Below are 21,711 nucleotides of genomic sequence, written 5' to 3'. Positions count from 1 at the left end.
AAAATCTTGCATCGCGTGCCGAAAGAGTCGAAGCAACAGTTGATGGTTTCTCAGACATTCCGAGCCACTTCTGTTTTCAAAGGACTAACTCACATTCGAGCGCACGTCTATCCCCGTGAAAACCCTCGTAAACAGCAACAGCGTTCACAAATTCATTAATATTTAATGACTCGCTGTTAGCTGGCAAAAGCCTTCCGATTTTCAAAGATGTCTCCTGATGGCGCAAAAATCTTTGGTCTAGTTCTTCAATAAGTTAAGCAAAGTAAGGTTCGAACAATGACTCGCGATAAAAAACCTTGATGGACTCATTATCGTTGATGGACTTTCGGCGGATAGACCTTAGAACAGCCGGAGCCACATTTAACTCTTGTGCAAGCTCATAGGCTTTCTGAAAAATTGTTTCAAAATCATTTTGTTTTGACTGCAGTAAAGTATCAGAACATAGCTTAATATGCCGGATGCACTCAACTAACGCTAAATCTTCGGCTTGCAGCGCCTTAGAGACAGAGAGCATTATGGCACTTACAAACTCTAGCATAGCCATCGTGAAGATAAAACTAAGTTCAGGTAGTACTGAAACCAATGTATTCGCTTTTGAAATAACTTCTGTTTCGTTCCGTATGTTACCAACTATTTCCTTAAGTACGTAAATAATCACACAATACTAAGACATAAAAACTAAAATTAAATCGTGACGCTCCACCCATCTCGTTTCGCACAACTTCACAAGCTTTCTCACAGGACTATTGGGACAAACGACAGCGACCGCTTGTACAAACATATTCGTTCTTTTTGGTGAGGATGATAAAATGATACAATCTGCTGTATAGTAGCAAAGGTTGACCTAACAAGTCCTACCCTACTAGTTTTACATAAAGCCAAATTTAAGCTGTGCGATGCACAGTGGGTATAGATCACATGCGGATATTTTTTCCTAATTTCTGCCTGTGCACCAGAATAGTAGCCTGACATGTTGCTGGCCCCATCAAAACCAGCCCCCACAAATTTCTCCATTTTTAAGCCGAACGCAATGCATTGGCCGATGATTTGTTCCGCTGCCGCTGCCGGTGCCTACTGCAGAGCGGTGAGATTTCCGCAAACATAAAACCCGAGAAACTGCTCTTCAAGTAAAGCACGAGTTTCATTGTAGTATCTGACTACAAGAACTAATTGTTCCTTGTTGGAATTGTCTCTAGTCTCCTCGGCAAGGATTGAAAATGCTACTGAACTATTTACATAACTCACAATGCTTGGCACAATAATGGACGTAGCACAATCGATCAAGTCGTTTTGAATGATGGGAGATATATACTGCACATGTTTTGCGCCATTTTCAAAGTGTTCTTTTAGACATTGCTGTCCACTCTCTACCATTAAACGCAAAACACCACGAAAAATGCCTTCATTTAAGTTAGTTTTGTCGCATAGTTTACTCTCCTCTCTGTGTCCTCGCAGAGGTAACTCATGCCGCCCACAAAAAAGGACTGCGCGCAGAATTGGTGTTAGAATTTCGCGATTTTTCTTTTTTATTTCAGCTTCTGCAGTCGATATAGCAGACACAATGCTCCTAGTTCGTTTTTCATAAACGGAGACAAAGCTTTCGGCGCTAATCATTGAATCAAGATGGTAACGAGAGTTCTGGTGCGCCCGCATGTCTGAAAGGAAATCCTTGAGTCCTGCGTATGGTTTCAAGACTAGAGAGCCTTGAACCTGATGGCTACCCTTCCCAACAGCTTGACAAGTGAATAACATATATTTTGGACAAAAGACACCCATACAAGTTGGAATGAAGACCAACCATTCAGGGAACGTTTGTAACAAGGAGTGCTGAAGGGATTCAACTTTCGTTTTTCCCTTTTCAATAAATGCTTTCGAATGAAATGAAAAATTTCGGTTCCGCTTCAATTGACTTGGTGACAGATTGTATTTTTCTTAGTCTGAAAGCTTTTTGAGCTGGTTTTCCGGCATGCAAGCCGATATCAAACTTTGAAAGAACACGGGACGAGTCTACAGAATCCTGTTCAGTTGGCTGGTGAAATTCGGTCATATCTGAGCCCTTCGAGCAAGAAGCATCCACACCGCTCATGACATAGTCAATACTACTAGAAGCAGAGGTACTACTGCCATCGCCAAAATCCAAGTCTAAAATAAAAAAGACGAAATGAAGTGACGAAAAGAAATAAGCAAAAAGTAAAATACCAGAATAAAAGATAGTGTGAATTACAAAGTATTAGATAAATCATAATTAATCATAGTTCTATTAAATATCTTGGTCTTTAATGGACGGGAAATAAAAAACACAGAGATATCAATTCAGCTTTAGATCCAAAGCTTCTTGGAAAAGCATACAAAAAAGTGTGCAAAGATTAGTTGCTTATTTTTGGCAAACCCTATATTTTCTTAAAGCAGGACTGAAGATATTATCTATATTTTAAAGTTAGATTTCCATTTTCTACATTATGATATTCTTCACAACCGAAACGCGTGAATTATTGCGCTAGTCCGAGTTTCTGAGTTTTGGATTCAAATTTTATACGCGTCACAAGACCCAGATCAACAGTCGCGCCAAATTCCATTCCTTCAGAACATGGGATCTAGAGAAAACATTTAGTAATTTGGGAATGCTGCGTTTTCCGCACGATTGCCTATTCAGCAGAAGATCTTAAAAGTCCAGTCATTCTGAAGATGTCTATTTTATATAATCTATATGCTTTTCAAATTGAAATACTCTGGATATTGTTGAATTCGCATGAAAAATTTGTGATCACTTCCACACGGAAGCGCTAGTTGGAGCATCATGTTGTGTGACCTTAACAGTAAAGTGCCAAGAAAATGCTCTCTACCTGACTGTTCCAAGGTTTCAAAGATTGCCCTTGAATCGTTAAAAGACTCATTTTATCACTTATCTCGCTGTTACTGGACACAAATCAATTTTGGCAATTAAATCATAATCAGAACATTTTTTCTCCCGATTTTACTAATGGTCGCAAAAACTTGTTTTCCTCGTAAAACTCGTAAAAAAAAGAAAACAATTAACTTTTGTTAATTAAATGATTTGTGTACTTGACTTGTTTGGTAGGTCAAAGTTTACCCAACCCACCTCAAAAGTAATGAATTTTATAGACACGGCTAAAAAATCTTGAACGGCTCTAAATGATAAAATAAAACGGTAAAATTGCCGTTTTTGCGGGATTCTACTTTTTGTTTCTGGAAATACGGGAATATGAAGGTATTCCAACATTAACCATGCTCGTTGTTACACAAGAAATGGAATATAAAATGAATAAACTAGTAATAATCCTATGTTGGGCTCTAGAAAAAGATTAAGCTTCAAAAAAGTCTGATCCCACCCAAATAATGATTATTTTTACTGTTTCCTTTAATTGATCATAGATAAGAAAAATTCTTACGAGAAGATTTCCAAATTTAATTTTAGCTTTGATTGTGTTCAATCTAAATTGGCATTTTCATTTTAATTACTAGTGACACATGCTTGCTTCAAAACCCACTAAATACAAACTATCGTCAGAATAGTAGTAAAGTCCTTACCGTCATTGCTGGTTTTTGTCAGCTTTAAGAAATGCTTAATGCTGGGCTGTTGTCGCTTCATTTTCTTTCTTTCCTCTCACGTTTACGTTTCAATGCTTAGCTTACACTGGAATTATAGCAGTGTTTGAAGGAACTATCGCCTTTTAGTCCGATTCTTTATCGCAATTCATTCATTGCATAGAAGCTAGTGCTTATAGCTGCGGGGGTTAAATAGTGAGAAAAATTTCTTGGCATCTTGTTTGATTACAGGAGGCGATTGCACGTTTGATGATAAAATAATGATATAAGCTTGCCGGAGAAATGGATAGCCATTTAACAAGAAATGAAAAAAGGGACGGTTGTTGCAAATAACTTAAACGCGTGAATATTTCGGAACTTTCTAAATTGGCACTTAAAAAAAGAAATTTCGGGGGGGGGGGCTCCCGGCCCCCCCCCCTGGATACGTTACTGGTCTTGAGGCACTTTGCAAGAGCTCACACTGCTTTCGAAAATTGGTTATCCAATTCTTCGTTGTAGTTTATAGGAAGGTAGACATTGACATCTCAAGGCTCCCAACCCTTGTAGCCATAAAGTTTGACTACTTGAATCAACAGCATGACTACATACAATTGCTAGTCCACCAGAGGGCCTCTCGCGTTGACGAGACTTGACTGGTACAAAATAAAATGTATGATTGTCTGAGAACTTGAGTAGGCTGAGGCTATCATTTGTCAGCAATTGTTCTTGGATGCACAGAATATCGGTATGCCAACATAGTTCTTCAATTACAGGGATTCTGTGAGACACACCTCCATTCATATTCAAAGACACACTCCTAGTATTTTGTTCATTTATCAGAGTGTTTTGGCTTTTCGATTTGCTTTTTTAACTCAGGGCATTGAAATCACTTACATGTATGTTTTGACAACTTACATGCTGCACATCCAATTGGTTTCGTGCATGTAGTACTAGTATTTGACGTATGGCCTTGGACACCACAACGTGGACAAATCTGGGGAGCAGAGCACGGTGCTGAAACGTGACCAAATATCTGGCAATTTATACGTAGCATCGTTTTGGGAGGTACAAAAATTCTTCAATTGGAAAACGTTCAAAATTTAATTTTGGCGGGATTTTCATAGCCAGATCTAGCTGATAACAGGAGGAAAAGTACAACTTATAGGTTTGACTTGCACCACACTGCTCTGCCCTTTCGAAACCTGAAATGTAGGCTTTCACCGTGTTGGTATCATTTTTGGTTGGAATGTTTTTGATCACGCCTATAAAAACTGGGGATTTCACCTTAGCTTCTGCACTTCGTGATTTCTGGTTGATAGAATAAGCAATGCTGTCTGTCTTGTCCTTGGTTTTAATAAGAAGCCGCCATTTAGATCGGTTTCTTTTCAATTCAACATCATTGACCAATAGATCTTATTCACACATGCTTGTAAGAAATTGTTTTTGTTCTTCTAGTATGTTAGTGGGGGAGGGTTCTTCAGAACTACAGAATAGGGTAGTAGAGAATGTCTATCTGGGGCGGGATTAGGTTGGCTTCCATCACTTATAGAATTGCTGGGCGGCCATGGGATTGGGACTTGGATGTAACGCTTGGGAAAACCCGAGAACTGCCTTTGCATTTCATTCACTGACAATATAACACATGCGCCTACTTATGTTTCACTGGCCGGTACTTCTTGGGGATCAAATATAACGGACTTGGGGATTTTATCCTTTCTTTAGCGCATCGTGCAAACAGCTTAGCAACATCCATTAAATTATCCTCATCTTACACGCATTTCGTAAAGCGATCACCAGTTTTGGCCTCCTTAGTTAACGATTCTTTTGCCTATAAAATCGAGTCTCTTTAAAAAAAAATTTCGTATATAAAAAATCTCGATATATAGTTCAACACGGCATTTAGCATTATAGTCTCTCCAATGCTTGAAACCGGTTCTACACTTTTACACAGCGGGATAAATTCCATGTTTGCTCATTGAATGCCAGTGGCTAACAGTGGTGTCTCACCTAATCAGAAAGAAGGTTGAATAGCCGTACAGAGATCACAGGGAGCAAGGGAAGCGTCGAGACCTGCTCACCTGTCCCCTGCAATTTAAGGCTAACTAAAACCGGCAGGTACCTATACGGCGCTTCCGGCAGGTTATCTCCCCTCTTCTGCTTGCTCCCAAGCTATCCATACGGTACTGTTGACGCACCTTAAGAAAAGGTTGAAATTTGCTCCAAATTGACTGGATTCTAGCAATTTGGCCAATTTTTTATAATATTCGCTGGAAAAAATCTTCTATTGGCAACTCCCAATCGGCAACAATACTACTACTACTACTAACAACTCACCGCAGCACCAAGCCGGCTGAAGCCAACACAGCTACGCCCGCTCCTCCTCCACCCCAATCTATTCAAAGCCTCCCTTTTTACACCCGTCCACGAAGCATAGAATCAACCCAAAAAATGCACTAATAGTAGCGATGCTACTTGTTTTGTCAATGATAGAAATTAAGATTACCGAAATTTTTATATTTATCTTTTTAGCCTTTCAACTTTTTGTTTGTTAGCATATGTAGAAAATGACTTATGATAAGTCATTTTCTTGAAAATAAGTCTTTGAAAATAAAATTAGCGTCTTGATGCAACCTATGCAACCTATTGCAAATACAAAATACCCCAGACGAGGACGACCTGCTTTCCGTTTAGCCCTAGACGGTTGGCCGAAAGGAATAATCTTCGGCAATCTATGATCCTTCATCCGCACAACGTGCCCTAGCCACCTCAACCTTTCTTTTATTTTAGCCCTAGAGAGCGGTATTGAACCACATTTTTCGTATAACCTATTGTTTGAAATACGGTAAGTCAGTCGGGTACCCAGAACGGCTAAAATGAGCTAAAATAATTGTTTCCAGGGGAATTCACTGCAGTCAAAATAACCAAACAAAAGATAATCCGATTATAAATAAGTCAAAAATTGAGTTCTTTATCCTTTGGCACAACTTATCAAATGCTTTGCAAAGTCCATCAAAATCCTGTCTTCTGGGAAACGCTTGTCTATAAGTTTGGCGACATATTCATATGCATCAATAAGGTTGGTCTAAACTGATCTAGCAGAACAAAATCCATGGTGGCATGCGGACAACAGCTTACCTTGAGTCAGATGTTGAATGACTGTGGAGTTGTCTATGCTTTCATGTATTTTTCCTACAGCAGAGGTGATACTGATTGGTTGGTAGTTGACTGCCTCCTCTCTGTTACCACCTTTGTGTACTGGAGTAATATATGCTAACTTCCATTCCACATGAATGCATTTTAAATCTAAAGATTTCTTGAAAATCTGGGTAAAAGGAAGAAATTATAATTACTGTAGGCCTACTTGATAATTCAATTTTAAGGCCTTTACAGACTTTCAAAGATGATACCTTTTCTCTTATTTTTGGCTGTATAAAAGGGTTCAAAACAACAATTCTTACTTCATTACATGCAGAATAATGGTAGTTCACACATTTCAACTGGAGCTCCAGTATACTTAACCCCCCCCTCATATGTAAATATATAGCCACAATTACATATTTCCCAAGTGTTTTCTGATTCTCAATTTCACCAGTCAATTCAATTTACAGGTAAACTGGTTTAAACAAGAGTGATGCCAATAGGAAAGCTTCATTTTAAATAAGCTGTATTTAAAATGAGAGAAAAAGGAGTCATCTTTGAGGGTTTGTAAAGGGCTTAAAATTGTATTTCCAAGTAAAGCAATTATTATATTGGGAAAAAGCATAAAATAGTCATTAAGTAGTATATTCACCTTATTTGCGGGTCAGTAATATAGACCGACCCAAATTTCCTCTAATATTTTTGAATGCCCAATTGCATCTAGGCAGACTTACTAATATTATTTTTTTTTGTATTTGCCTGCTTTGTAAGCCTAGGTAGAAGATAAACATATACTTAGGCCACTATGGTCAAAGGCCTACCATTTCTTGTGCCCTTCCCAAGGCTAACACTAGTAAAGATATTAATGCATAATTGGAGCTCTTGACAAGGAAACATGTTAAGAAAACAAGGTATCAGCTTAGAACTGGGGCTGTTGAGAAGTAAACATGTTTAGAAAGCTTTACATGCCCCCTCCTAATGCAAATATATGGCCAAAATTATATATTTGCCATGTGTTACTCTGATTTTAACCCATGAAGCATACCGGTAAATTAAATCGTCACTGATGAAATCAAGAAATGAAAAAAAAACATGGGAAATATACGATTTGGGCTAGACTATATATTTGCACAATAGGGGGCTGGGGATAAAGTATAGTGGAAGTGCCTTCAGAATATGTTCATTACAATTTTTCTGCATATTATGAAGTAAGAATTATTTTCTTAACATGTTTCTTTGAACTAGCCCCAATTCTAGGCTAATACCAAATCTCCCTATGTTGAATAACATCTATGTATCTAATTTGGCATTCCTTGTTAAAAAAAAATAATATCCCTCTAAAAAAAAAATTACACTTCAAAGGATTTGATGCTGCAGTGGTTCTCAAACTCATTTGGACACTGTACCCTTTTTTACCCACCAAACATTTTAGGTACTTCTTCTCAGTTACCAGTACTAAGTAAACTATAGCTAAAATATAAATGAAATTGTTTATTCCTAGAGTTAAAGGGTCGTTTTTTTTTGTTGGCTGGCCACGTTCCCCCTAAAAATTTTGCTTACACCCAAGGGGTACGTGTACCACAGTTTGAGAATAACTACTTTAAAGGATTGCCCTATCTTGTCCAATACACACTTTTTTAGTTTGTGTGGCCAAACTATTCAGAATTGATTGGATGGTCTTGAGAAGAGATCTAAATAAACAACAGAAAACTAAAAGCCAACACCTACTTTCCCAGAAATCCTAGAAAAACCATTGAACTTCTCCTGTTTTGTACTGGAGATAGAGGTATTCAGATTCAATGGAACTTAGATCATTAGGAAGCATGAACTCTGTTTTTGATTAAATGAAGCAGAATTTTTCAGACAACCAGCCATATCAAGCAGCTGAAGAGAAGGTTTGAGGAACAATTGGCCGAGGGTGCTAGGGATAATCCTAAATATTTCTGGTGTTATGCCTCTTAAAAATGTTGCAGCAGATGCATAATCCATGAGATTCTGCACAATAGTCAACCAGTTGCTAATCCTGAGCTGAAATTTGAAATTTTCAACCAACATTTTGCATCTGTTTTTCCTCCAATTCCAGTACTGTTTTTCCCCCACCTCCTATATATGATGTATCACATAATATGGAGCCTATTCTGATTAATGGTATAATAGTTCTAAAGGAACTTACTTAGGTCCCTCAAAGTGAATAAATCTGCTGGTCCAGACTCCATTCATCCTTGTATCCTCTGTGAATGTCAAACAGTCTTTTGTCAACCTATCCTTACTGTTCAAGTTATCATTAAATCTTTTTTGGATTGGAAAACAGCAAATATCATCCCAATATTTAAGAAAGGTAGAAAGGACCTTGCTGAAAATGTTTGACCTATTAGCATGACATCAGCAGTTGTTAAGGTTCTTGAAAGAATAATCAATTCTGCAGCTATTAGACATCTTAAAGCCGATAATCGCTTGCACAGCTCACAGCATGGCTTTCACTCTGGAAGGTCTGTTGATACCAATATCCTTGAATCATATGACCAAATCACTAAGCTACTTGATACAAGGGGTGCCTGCTGACATAATTCTGCTTGACTTTCCTAAAACTTTTGACAAAGTTTGTCACAAGAAACTTGCAATCAAATTACTTGCTTTCAAGCTTTAAGAGAAGTCCCTGCTCTGGATTCTTGATTTTCTTTATATGCGATCTCAATGTGTTCAGTTATTTGATGATTCTAGTAGCCAAATTCTCTCTTTGTCTAAGCATGTTTTGAGTGGAGCTCCTCATGGAAGTGTTTTGGGTCCCACACTTTTTAATATCTTCACGAATGATGAATCCACTCCTTTCACTATCATCAGTAAACTAATGCTCTATGCTGACGACCTGACGCTCATTGGACCAGCCTTGTCCTGTGAAGATCATGCCCTTCTACAAAATAATCTTGGACTGCTTGATCAATGGGATGAGGCTTGGCTTCTTAAATTTAATGTTGTCAAGTGCTATGCCATTCACTTTGGTAAAATGAACAGTCGTCACTCTTATTTCTCTCAGGTCACCCACTTTTATCTGGAAATACTGAGCAAGATCTTGGAATCACTATTGATAATGAATTAAAATTCATCACTGCTAAGAAGTCTGCTGCAGGTGCTAGTTCAACCATGGGACTGATTAAGCATACTCTTTTCACTCGTTCTCCTAGTCATCACTCTTCTGTATAAGAGACTTGTGTGTCCTAAGCTTGAAGTTGGAATGTCTTTAGCCTCCCCTTATTTAAAAAAAGACATTTAAGTGTTGGAAGATATGCAGAGACGTGACACCAAAGTGATATCTGGCATGTGGGAGCTTTACTACCCTGCAAGACTAGCAAAGCTGGAACTCCCAACTTATGTACAGGAGAAATAGAGGTGATGCCATTTTAACCTATAAGTTAATGAGGGCTAATACACTCCCAGCATTATTTCCCACTGCTGGTCCTATTTTAAAAACCAGAGGTCATCAACTGAAATTTGTTAAGCAGTCTGCCCTATCTAGAGTCTATCCAGCACCTTTGGGGCAACTCATGTAGGTTGTTCTAAACAATATGACATGTGATATTGTTCTAAACAATATGACTAAAGGATTTCAGTCATGGCAGTTACCACAACAGGGAACTTTCAAAGATGTCAGATTATTCAATTATACTTCTTTTGAGCTGATTTTTAATGTTTTCCAGGCAGGTGGGCTAGAATATTTTAGGGACTACCCTTTCCTAAACTTTAAAAAGAAAATTACCGTAAATTGCCGCTTGGAGCAAACAAATAGTTGTTAGTCTTATTTCTATGTGATTTTTGTTTTGCTAGTTTTTTTCTCTGCTTTACAGTAGGGTTTTAACACATTTAACGTGTCTTTATTTTCTTGCTCCTGGCTGTATTTTCCCACCAATGTAGATTGTAGAGTTTTTTTGGTATTTAGAGAATGTTTTTTAAATTGATAACAATGTATATGAATTTTGTCCTCAGTTGAACTTATTTATTTTTGTACAGATAAAAAGTATTTCACTCCTAAAAATAAGGTTTTGTATAGGGTTTTCAAACCTTGAGTTCATTGGTGGATTTTGAAAGTTTGGAAAAACTGCTGGCTCCAGTTTCCTGGAGCACAAAACCACAGTGCTACTACTAAGAACTTGCTGTAACACCAAGCTGCCTGAGGCCAGCACAGCTGATGAAGCTGAGCCTTCTTTAACTGCATTTTTTTTAAAGCCTCACTCTTTACCCCTCTTATGAAGTTCCAAGTTCCTAAGAAATTCTCTAACCTGTTCTTTCACCCTGAGCCCTCAAAAACCCTGGAATTCATTAATTTTGCTAAAATTTTTATCTAGGACTGCCAAATGATTTACAAAATCCAAGTCTAGGGGTGTTTAACCATCTCATTTGATTCCATGCCCTTGCATAGTCTTAGTTGCGTTCCTTAAAACAAGGTCCATCAAAATAATCCCCATAAACAAAGGAGTTCAGCAACCCTGCTTAATTCCTCATTCAATGCCAAACCAGCTGCTACTCCTTCCTTAACTGTAGCAATATTGTTCTTGTACATAGCCTAATCACTTTAACGCACTTACCTGGTATACCATACGAAGATAGGATCTTCACTAAAGTGCTTCTATAGACAGAATCAAATGCCTCTTCATAATCTATAAAACTGAGGACTGGAAGGGTCTCATGATTCAGACGCTTCTCAATTATTAATCTAAGAGCGAAAATTTGGTCAATGCATCCTTAGTCTAGTGAGTATCATTATGCTAAGTAATTTGCTTCCTACAGTGACTTTTTGTTTTGCATAAATGTTTTTGATTTAAATACAAGATTGATGATGTTTGCTAGTGAGAGATATTTGAGAATAAAGATTTGTTTTATCTTATTGAAGCAGCATGGCAGAACCTGTTGATAATTAAATCATTATAATACAATCATTGAGTTTTGCTTGTAAATAAACCCATGTGGATACATAAATTTGAAACCTGGATATTAGTCCTTAAGCTGTGAGATAAAACCATTTCTCCTTATTTTTGTGTTTCCATCAATTTTGCTGTACTCTAAGAATTATTTTATAGGGCTAACCATAGTGTTATATCCTATATATTTGGAGTTTGAAGTCTAGTGATTATTTCTTTGAATTCCCAAAGGAATATTGAGATCATATCGAAAGTATCGAGATTGTGTCAAAGGTATCCATTTCATATTGAAGCATTAATGTCGTATCGAAAGTATCAAGATCATATCGAAAGGAGTTTAATTGTTTTTCTTTGTTAAGTATAACCAGGCATAGTCTCTTCAACTCCTTAATTTGGTTTGTTGCCTGGTACAGTAGTTGTAAAGGAACTTATGTCCCTCAAAATAATAAATCTGCTTATCCAGACTGCATTCATCCTTGTATTCTTCGTGAATATTGATCAATCTTGTGTCAACCACTTTCCTTGCTATTCAACTTATCATTGAATCGCTCCAGACTACTTCTGGATTGGAAAACCACTCATATCATTCCAATATTTAAGAAAGGTAGAAAGAACCTTGCTGAAAAGTCATCAGCCTATTAGCATGACATCAGCGGTTGTTTAGGTTCTTGAAAGAATAATCAGTTCTGCAGTTATTGGACATCTTGAAACAAATAATCTCTTGCTCAGCTCACAGCATGGCTTCCGTTCTGGAAGATCTGTTGATACCAATCTCCTTGAATCATATGACCACATCACTAAGTAACTTGATACTAGGATGCCTGCTGACATGATTCCGCTGGAATTTTCTAAAGCTTTTGACAAAGTTTGTCACAAGCGACTTGCAATTAACCTCCGTGCAGTCACGTTTGAAACTTGGTTTTCTTTACCTGCGATCTCAATATGTTTTGTTTTTTGATGGCTCTTGTAACATCCCCAGTTGGGATGGGGATTGTCGTAAGGAGAGATTTAGGGGAAATGGGAACTTCCTTGGAGGGTGTAAAGAAGGAGGTGCTGAATAGATTGGGATGGAGGAGGAGCGTGTTTAGTTGTATTGGCCTCAGGCGGCTTGGTGCTGCCGTGAGTTGTTAGTAGTAATAGTATATATATATATATATATATATATATATATATATATATATATATATATATATATATATATATATATATATATATATATATATATATATATATATATATATATATATATATATATGTATATATATATATATATATATATATATATATATATATATATATATATATATATATATATATATATACCTAAGTGTCGCGATAATGTTTAATATTTTTATAGTACAATAGCCGGTTGTTGTGCAATATAGCCGGTTACGTATATCACTAAAGAAACTGTTAGTTGGTTGAGTTTAATTACAATATTATTGCTTAAAAAGAAAATGATTTATGGGATGTGGCTATTATATCCATCATTTGTGATGGTAGATGCATTTTTAAATTCAGTTTCATTTTAGTACTTGAGCTATGAAGAAGAGTAAGAACAAGTCGTGGAATAAAGATAGAAGGTTTAGCGAAGAAAGTTTGATTCTCTGTTTTGACGAAGGTGAGTTGTTTTATAGAATTTAAAACCGCAATTGTCAAGCCAAGGGTAGAGGCCTTCAAAAAAAGAAACGGTGCTACTTGCAGATTAGAATTTTAGTTTAGCCATCAGCCATACTTATTGGATATTAAATAAGAAACACAATTTTTAATTCAACTAAATTGCCCTCAAAAGTTAAAAATGAGTAATAATCATATTGTATTAGATGGGGCTACAACCCTACGAATTGGAATAGAACATAATTCAGTATTTTCTTTACTTCCTTCTTGATTGATGTTTTACATTTAGGTTTGGTATTTCTGTGTGGTGAGATAAACAAAGGACAAATTATATCTTCCAGCAGTTTGAAGGGGGCCGACCCAGTCTTCTTCTAATAATTGTAAATTTTTGCTTGTTTTATGTTTTAATCGCTCTTTACTGGAAGTAGAACAGAACTGGCCTTCCGTTTTTATATTGTCCGATTTTACATTCCAGCAAAAGATTTTTTATTCTCATTTTTATATTAAGAAAAATATAAACAAGCAAAAGAGTCTTCCCTGGCTCTTTCGTAAAAACAGCACTTTGTGAGCCTAAGATTTTTACCTTGCTCAGGCGGCAGTTCGGGTATATTCAGCCTTTCGGGTAAGATCGCGTGATCTGCAAGGAATCCTAGCTTTATGAGGGGGGGGGGGGTTCACTTCAATCAATCAGTTGCTTGGGCTTACGGACCTTATAAGTGACAGTCCACTTCATGGGAGGCAGTTTAAAAATATACATATATACATGTCTATCTTTTTTATTAATTTGTTATCCATCCTAAAAAATATAAAAGACGCAGAATATATTCGTAATAGATTTATATATAAATTATAAAAAGGATGTAATACAATTCAGCAAGACAATATAAAAATCGTTCTAGTCCATGAGTGATTTAGTTTTAACAAAGTCAACTCCGAATTTCGATTTTTTTTTTTTTTTTTTTTTTTTTTTCAACAGCTGGGAAAGGAGCTGCAATATTGTACTTCTTGGAGTAATTCCTGTGCCACAGCGGGAAACAAAAGAGGAATTTGGAGTATCTACCGAAAAAAAAAAATCCATTTCTGTTATCAACTGCTCAAAAGTTGAAGGGGGCCTCCACCTTCTTGAAAAGTCCCAATAGCTATGTGGTGGGGTGGTAATTCCTCCCTCTGTATGGTCTTTCCATACAAGTTCGGGTGTTTAGTTTTATGCACATGTTGAGCTTAAGTTCCAGTTCAGGAGCTTCTTGCTATCTTGGAAAGTGGCAGAGTTAGGCAACCGAAAATTTTTGGAATGACTTCAGAGCCTAAAAATATACTTGGAAGCCTTTTCTACAAAATTCTTTTACGAAGCCTTTCAGGCTACTATAATCTACCCTTTCCTTATTTTCAAGGACTTAGAAGATTGTATAGATGATAGGTTATGGTATCTATTTAACATACATGGCCGATACAAGACCTATCTAAATTTTGACAAAAAAAGGCTTTACCTTAATTTTGGGTCTTCATTTTCTTTTTATTAGCTCTAGTTTTCGAAAAAAACAATTCACATTTCAGCAGGATTTTAAGCTATGTCTAGGATTTTTCCCTATGTTTAGGAAATAAATATCCAAGTTTTTACAACCTTATAAATAAGGATTGGGCAAATGTATGAGACTCAAAACACTTTTCTTGTACCTCATTTGAGCAGTAGCCTATGTCTTCATCTCAAGGTTTCAATAAAATTATAAAGTTATCAAAGGTCAATGCCCTTTGGAGGTATAAGGGGTGTAGGTACGTCCTTCAAAATAGTTCACAGGGGATCATTGAGACTCTGGATACATTTCTGACAGTTTTTTTTTACCTTCCTCGACTACTTTCCAGATAGACTAAAGTCTCTCATCTAGAATTTCACTAATGTTGTTGTACGGTAGTGCTTTATGTTTCAAAGCAAAGAACTGGAATCCATACAAAATGAAAGGTTGGCATTGGTGAAAATGTAACTGCTTATTCTTGGTGGAAGTGACTATGCACTTCGGTCAATTCTTTAATTTTGACTTCGCATTGGACAGGGCTCTTTACTTGCTACAAATTCCGATCCTGATCTGGCTTATCTTATTGCTAATCTGAGTATTTATGTTCCAGGACAAAATTGATAATTTTTCACCCTAAGTAAAATGAAATATTGCATTGGGAAAATGCCAACGATTTGTCTCAGAGTTGAAGTATTTGTGTTTCCGGCACGAAGACGACGCTTATGCTAGACAATATATATTGTTCAAAAATAAACATAACCCTTCTGCTGATCAAATGGGGTCTAACCCCATACGCTTTTTTTAGTGAAATAACCAAGTCTTTGTGCATGTTTAAAGTGTGAGATCGTATTATTTCTGTCGTCGATGATACATATAAAAAAAAACGACTGAGGACTATAGTTTACGTAATACAGGTAAGGAGATTTACAAAATTGTGGCTCGAATAAAAACTGAAAGTGTTCACCATTGCCCAGCTGTTTTTTGCTCGGATTTTTTTTTTTTTTTTTTTTTTTTTTTTTTTTTTTTGCTAATTTAGCATATTTGGAATTACATGAGAAAATACTACCATCTTGCTTTGGAGTTTTTATGCATTTTATATTGAAGTTTGTCTTTGTTATATACACTTCTACATCCTTGGTTTGTGAACAATGGGTACCCGTAGGAAGGGTAGCACGCTGATCCACCCTCTCCTGGAAGTACCAATAATAAATATAAAGTGAAAAATCTGCAACATTCTTAGCAAACACAACGTACCGTGGTTACAAAATACCTTATTTGCAAGCCCCTCCCCTATGAGATTTTATCTTTCAATCTCAAGTCATGAGTTTTCATCATTCGTTCGCACGCACGCTTGCTTATGCATGTTTTTTTTTTTGGAAATTTACAGTGGGATAAATCAACCCTTCTTATTTGTTCGAAGGATCTCCCAAGAAAAGTTGAAATTTTTTTCCGCGATACAATTTTTTTTTAGTTTAAATTCACCCTCACCGTTCAAAAGGATTAACTGACACCCCCCCCCTCCCCTATGTTTTTGGAATGGACTGTATGTATATCTAGGGATGTGGGCAGTAACTGTGTGGCAGTACGGTCCCTGAAAATTGTAGTCTGTATATAAGTTTTCATTTCCTAATCGACTGGTTATATCGTAACATCCGCCCGATAGTATTTTGGCCCTATTTGGGCCGACTTCTTTTTCATGTTTTTTTCACGCAATGGCAAAAATTCGGATTTATATGTTGTATGATCTTAAAGGGCAGGCTATATACATAATTATTTTGATGTTTTAAGACCTAACGAGTATTTCAGAATTATTGTCTGGTAGTCTTTTGGCCGTAGTTGGGCTAAAATTTAAGTTTCACCCTAAAAAATAGTAGGAATTGGCCCTTTTCTGGTATGATCCGCTTTGTTACTTGAGGGGCTTCGTGCTATCTTGGAAAGAAGCTAAGTTAGGCAAATGAAACTTTCAGTAACAAATTTGGGGCCTAAAATATACCCAGGGAAGGTGTTATCAAGCTACCATCTCCTTTTTTTTTCATTTCTAGGGCTTACTATTGCGTAGAACCTAAAGGATAGTAGAGCTTTAAAATTTTCATTCAAATTAGTCCTTTTCCGATACTCTGTGATCACTTGTTTAGTCAATCACCTCAGAAGAAGAAAAAAGAAAGAAACGAATAAAGACTGGGACCGATTTTCGATGAAAAAAATATTTGTAAAATTCCATTCTCTTTACATTTGGGAGCTTGAAACCTTCATTCATGGGTTTGGTACTTGAACATGCTGAATTTCCTGGTTTATTTTTCAACATGTGTCTTTTTTACATAATTATGCAAATTTTCTAATGCAATTAGCTTTTCACTGGTAGTCAAAAGTGTGTCGCCCCTCTGCCGTTCATACTAGGAAAATATCACCGAATGCTTTTAAACGTTTAGGCAGGTTTTCGAAAAAAAAAATATATATATAAAATATGCGACTGTTAACGGTGCAGAAAAAGACAATTCAAAGAACGTTTTCGGAGTAGCCATGCCTGATAGGTATAGTCAGTACTTGAACTGGTTTTCTAAAATAAAGTGTGCATATTATCATTGTGTTGGTAAATTTTGCCGTTTTGCGTATTTTACTCTGCTCTAAAGCAAAATTTATGTCATATCATATTTTTATTTTTGTTTTATCATATTTATAATTGAGATTGTATAACGCAACCAGACGGGTTTTTGAGACACTTTCATCATAACGTGTTTTTTTTTTTAGGCAAAAACTAGAAATTGTCAAATTGCGTATTTAGGAATGATTTTGTAGGAAAAGCTGTCTATCACCCACTGTTACCACCCATGCATCATCCACTGTTCCATTTCTTTGAAGTATGTGCTATCAGACTGGTTTCTGATTTTTTTGGACAATTGCCTTTAGTCAAGACTAGTTTGTTAGGAATGTGTCGCTGCTAATTAAAGAATAGGATGCTGTACTCAGAATTGATTGATTGGCATATGGTTTTATATCATTTTGCTTAAAAGCTAACTCTAGTTGCAAAAAAAGGGTATAGCATTTGCGAATTGGACTATACGAACGATATTAATTGAATAATAGGGAAAAAACAGAGCTAGATAGCATTTGCGAATTGGATCGCATGAAGGTGGAGAAAAAAGGGTTAAACTGATGATCAGTTAAGGTAACCCCTCGGGGTTGTTAACTCATATCTTATTTATTAGAAATTTGGAACAATATCAATCTCTGAAAATGGTTAACAATGATAAAATGGTCTTGTGACTTGACATAGCTTTACTTCTTCGATGTGTTCTGTACAATACACAAGTGGCGTTTGAACAGTGTTGTCAGTTTAAAATAGAGTCTAACGTTATAGTATACTAAAAAGTTGATACTAAGAGAGATGTAGATGGCAAGAAAAGAATTTTAATAATGAAATTCAGAACATACCTTAGAAATCCTCGCAAATCAAGTAGTAAGGTGTATATGAGTACGAACCATCAAGGATCATAAGCACCAACGACCCTAACCACCAGAGACCTCAACCCCCCAAAGGTCCCCTACCCCCAAACCCAAAGGGCACCCCCTCCACTCCAACTTTTTGGCCCCCTCCCCCCAATTTTTTTGATTTTTTTTTATTATTTTTTTAACATGATATATTTTTTTCAACTTTTTTTTTAAATGTCTTCGAATGAGATGAAACATACTTAAAACAATAAAACATCTCATTTAATATTTTACAAACTCAAAATGAGAATGGTATAGACATGTTAGGTATGACATTTACTATTAGAAAAATAATGTTTGTAGTAGCAAATAATGTTTGTAGTAATCGTTGATGATAGAAGACAACTCCTTGCTACTGTTGCAGGTAACACATTACCTACTGATACATCCTATCGTCAGCTTTCGGGTATTAGCATTCAATAGAAGATCAAAAAAAGAAAGGCCTACTCTTCTACAAATATGATAAACCATATCTTGTATACGTGCCGAAAGTGTTACCTGTGTAACAATAATGTGATAATAGACAGTGAAATTGCCAGAAAAATAAAAAGGGTATTGGCAGAAATTATCACTATGGAATATAAAGATGAATCGATGAAAAACAAAGCACCAGCAAACGTTACTGCCAATGATCAAACAGTCAATGAACTAAATAATACCAAAGACGAAAAGCATATTGACCTTGTCGATGACACACCAGTAAAAATTGTATATGACTCAAAATGGAATAATGATTATTCTACTGATTACGAACTAAGAGAAGACAATAACTACAATATCAACAGAGAACAGGGTGAACTATTTTATGGAACAGATTCAAAATGTCCAAAGTTGATCATTGATATTAATAATAAATAATATATTTTTGTATTAATATTCAACATAGCATTATTTCATTAAAAATATATTATTCATTACTTTGTTATGTGTTCATTATTTTTAGAACAAGCTAGAATATCAAACGGTTAGAATGTCTCTTAAAACATCGGATATGTAAGAAAAGAAATTTGCATATATCTATTGTCAGACACATGTGATAACATTGAAAAAATCTAGGTATCAGAATGAAAAAATTCTTTATCAACATCTGTTGTTGGATATGTCATTATGAAAAAACTGTAAGTAAGTAAGTAAGTAACAAACTCTTTCTTGAATTCACCTCTTGGATACACAATACAGAAATTTAATTCAGGAAACTATGAAAAAAAATTGAACAAATTCTTTTTAACATTCTTTATCGATTGAATTCGCTTCCATCAACATCCTTTGTCAGACACATCGAATAAAATTGACAAAATGTAAATATCAGAGTGAATAAATACTTTATCAACATCCTTTATCAGATATGTCAGATAAAATTGACTAAATCTACGTATCAGGGTGATTGAAATCTAAGTATCAGGTTGATTAAAGAGTATTTCAGCACCTCTTTCTTGAATTTCTTGGATAAAATTGATAAAATTCAAGCATCAGAATGAATAAATTCCTTATCATCCTCATTTATTAGGTATATCGGATAAAGTTGACAGAATCTAAGTGTCAAAGTGAACAAATTTTATATCAACATCCATTTCTCGAATACATGGGATAAAATTGACAATAGCTAAGCGTCAGAGTAAATAATTTTTTTTTATTAACATCTGTTCTCAGATACAACGAATATAATTGACAAAATTTAAGTATCCGAGTGAATAAATGCTATATCAGCATCCTTTGTCAGATATGTTTGGATAAAATTGACAAAATCTAAGTGTCAGAGTGAATAAATTTTTTTATCAAAACCTTTTGTCAGATATATCAAATATAATTGACAAAATCTAAGTATCAGAGTGAAAAAAGGAATTATCAACATCATTTGTCGGGTATATCGGATAAAATTGACATAATTTAAGTATCAGAGTGATTAAATTCTATATCAACACCCATTTCTCGAATACATGGGAAAAAATTGACAAAAGCTAAGTATCCGAGTGAATAATTTTTTTCTTTTATCAACATCTTTTGTCAGATACAACAAATATAATTAACAAAATCCAAATATCAGATTGATTAAGTTCTATATCAGCATCCTTTGTCGGATATTCTGAATGAAATTTAAAAAGGCTTAGTGGCACAGTGAATAAATATGTTTTATCAACATCCTTTGTCAAATACATCAAATATAATTGACAAGATCTAAGTATCAGAGTGATTAAATGCTTTATCAGCATCCTTTCTTGGATATCTTGGATAAAATCTAAGTATCAGAGTGATTAAATTCTATATCAACATCCCTTTCTCGGATACATGGGATAAAATAGACAAAATCTAAGTATCAGAGTGAATAATTTTTTTTTTATTAACATCTTTTGTCAGAAACAACGAATATAATTGATAAAATCTAAATATCAGATTGCTTAAATTCTATATCAGCATCCTTTGTCGGATATGCTGGATAAAATTGAAAAAAAGCTAAGTGTCAGAGTGAATAAATTTTTTTTCAATATATTTTGTCTAATACATCAAATATAATTGACAAAGTCTAAGTACCAGATTAAATAAATGCTTTATCCGCAGCCGCATTTAGTTTTTTCGGATATAATATGAGCATACAAGTAAAAAAGCGCCACATCAACATCCCTTTGTTGGATATAGGATAAAATTTAGTTAAGCGAAGCGGCAATGAGAAATTATTTTTTATCAACATTTTTTTTCACTTAAAGCGAATTTAATTGACAAAATGTAAGTATTATGAAAAAATTGTATGTAACTTGTTAACAAATTCTTTCTTGAATCTACCACTTGGATAGACAATAAAGAAATTTAATTCAGAAAATTATGAAAAAAATTGAACATTCTTTATTAACATTCTACAAAATCTGCGTATTGGAATGAATAAATTCATTTTCATCATCCTTTGTCGGATAAAATTGAAAAACATAACTATCAGAGTGAATAAACGAATTATCAAAATCCTTTGTCGGATATGTCGGATAAAATTGACAAAATTGAAGTGTCAGAGTGAATAAATTTTTTCCTTCACCATCTTTTATTAGATACAACGAATATAATTGAAAAAATCGAATCGTCAGGGTGAATAAATGCTTTAACAGCATCCTTTGTCGATTCTGTCGGATAAAATTGACAAAATCTAGGTGTTAGAGTGATTTTTTTCCAACATCTTCTCTCGGATACATCGGATAAAATTGACAAAGTCTAAGTATCAGAGTGAATAAATTCATTATCAACATCCTTTGTCTGATATGTCGGATAAAATTGACCAAATCTAAGTATCAGAGTAATTAAATCCCAATTACTAAAAAGCATTTATTCACTCTGATGCTTAGATTCCATCAATTTTATCCCATGTATCCGAGAAAGGGATGTTGATATAGAATTTAATCACTCTGGTACTTAGATTTCGTCAATTTTATCCGACATTTCAGACAAAGGATGTTGATAATGAATTTATTCACTCTGGTACTTAGATTTTGTCAATTTTATCCGTTTTATCCCTC

At 35.3% G+C, this 21,711-nt stretch overlaps 2 protein-coding genes across 5 annotated transcripts in view; one reads left to right on the top strand and one right to left on the bottom strand.

Annotated features, from left to right (window-relative positions):
• Positions 1–21,711, top strand: part of LOC148944463 (carbohydrate sulfotransferase 11-like) — an 89,165-nt gene that overhangs the window by 36,525 nt on the left and 30,929 nt on the right. For 3 of the 4 annotated variants that reach the window (XM_089100658.1, XM_089100657.1, XM_089100659.1), the window contains exon 2: positions 13,130–13,218. The gene's annotated coding sequence lies outside the window, so the exon portion shown is untranslated. Of the gene's footprint in view, positions 1–13,129; positions 13,219–15,384; positions 15,640–21,711 lie in introns of those variants that run through there. The other variant, XM_089100660.1, reaches the window with a different exon arrangement.
• Positions 1,859–3,625, bottom strand: LOC148944464 (uncharacterized). Its single transcript, XM_089099936.1, has 2 exons — positions 3,550–3,625; positions 1,859–2,142 (listed from the first exon to the last, which is right to left on the bottom strand). Exons 1-2 carry the CDS (start codon positions 3,608–3,610, stop codon positions 1,859–1,861), a joined length of 345 nt encoding a protein of 114 aa, XP_088956062.1. The 5' UTR covers positions 3,611–3,625.

The sequence above is a fragment of the Artemia sp. Qi Xiang Cuo genome, chromosome 14 (assembly GCF_049724085.1).
Source record: "Artemia sp. Qi Xiang Cuo chromosome 14, ASM4972408v1, whole genome shotgun sequence".
In the NCBI taxonomy this organism is placed as follows: domain Eukaryota; kingdom Metazoa; phylum Arthropoda; class Branchiopoda; order Anostraca; family Artemiidae; genus Artemia; species Artemia sp. Qi Xiang Cuo.
The sequence above is the reverse complement of the archived record's forward strand: the minus strand, read 5'-3'. Positions and strand labels throughout refer to the sequence as shown.

Coding starts and splice junctions, on each gene's coding strand:
- LOC148944464 (XM_089099936.1), bottom strand. CDS start 3,610: ATGAAGCGACAACAGCCCAGCATTAAGCATTTCTTAAAGCTGACAAAA. Junction 2,143..3,549: donor GACAAAAACCAGCAATGACG/GTAAGGACTTTA, acceptor TTTTTATTTTAG/ACTTGGATTTTGGCGATGGC.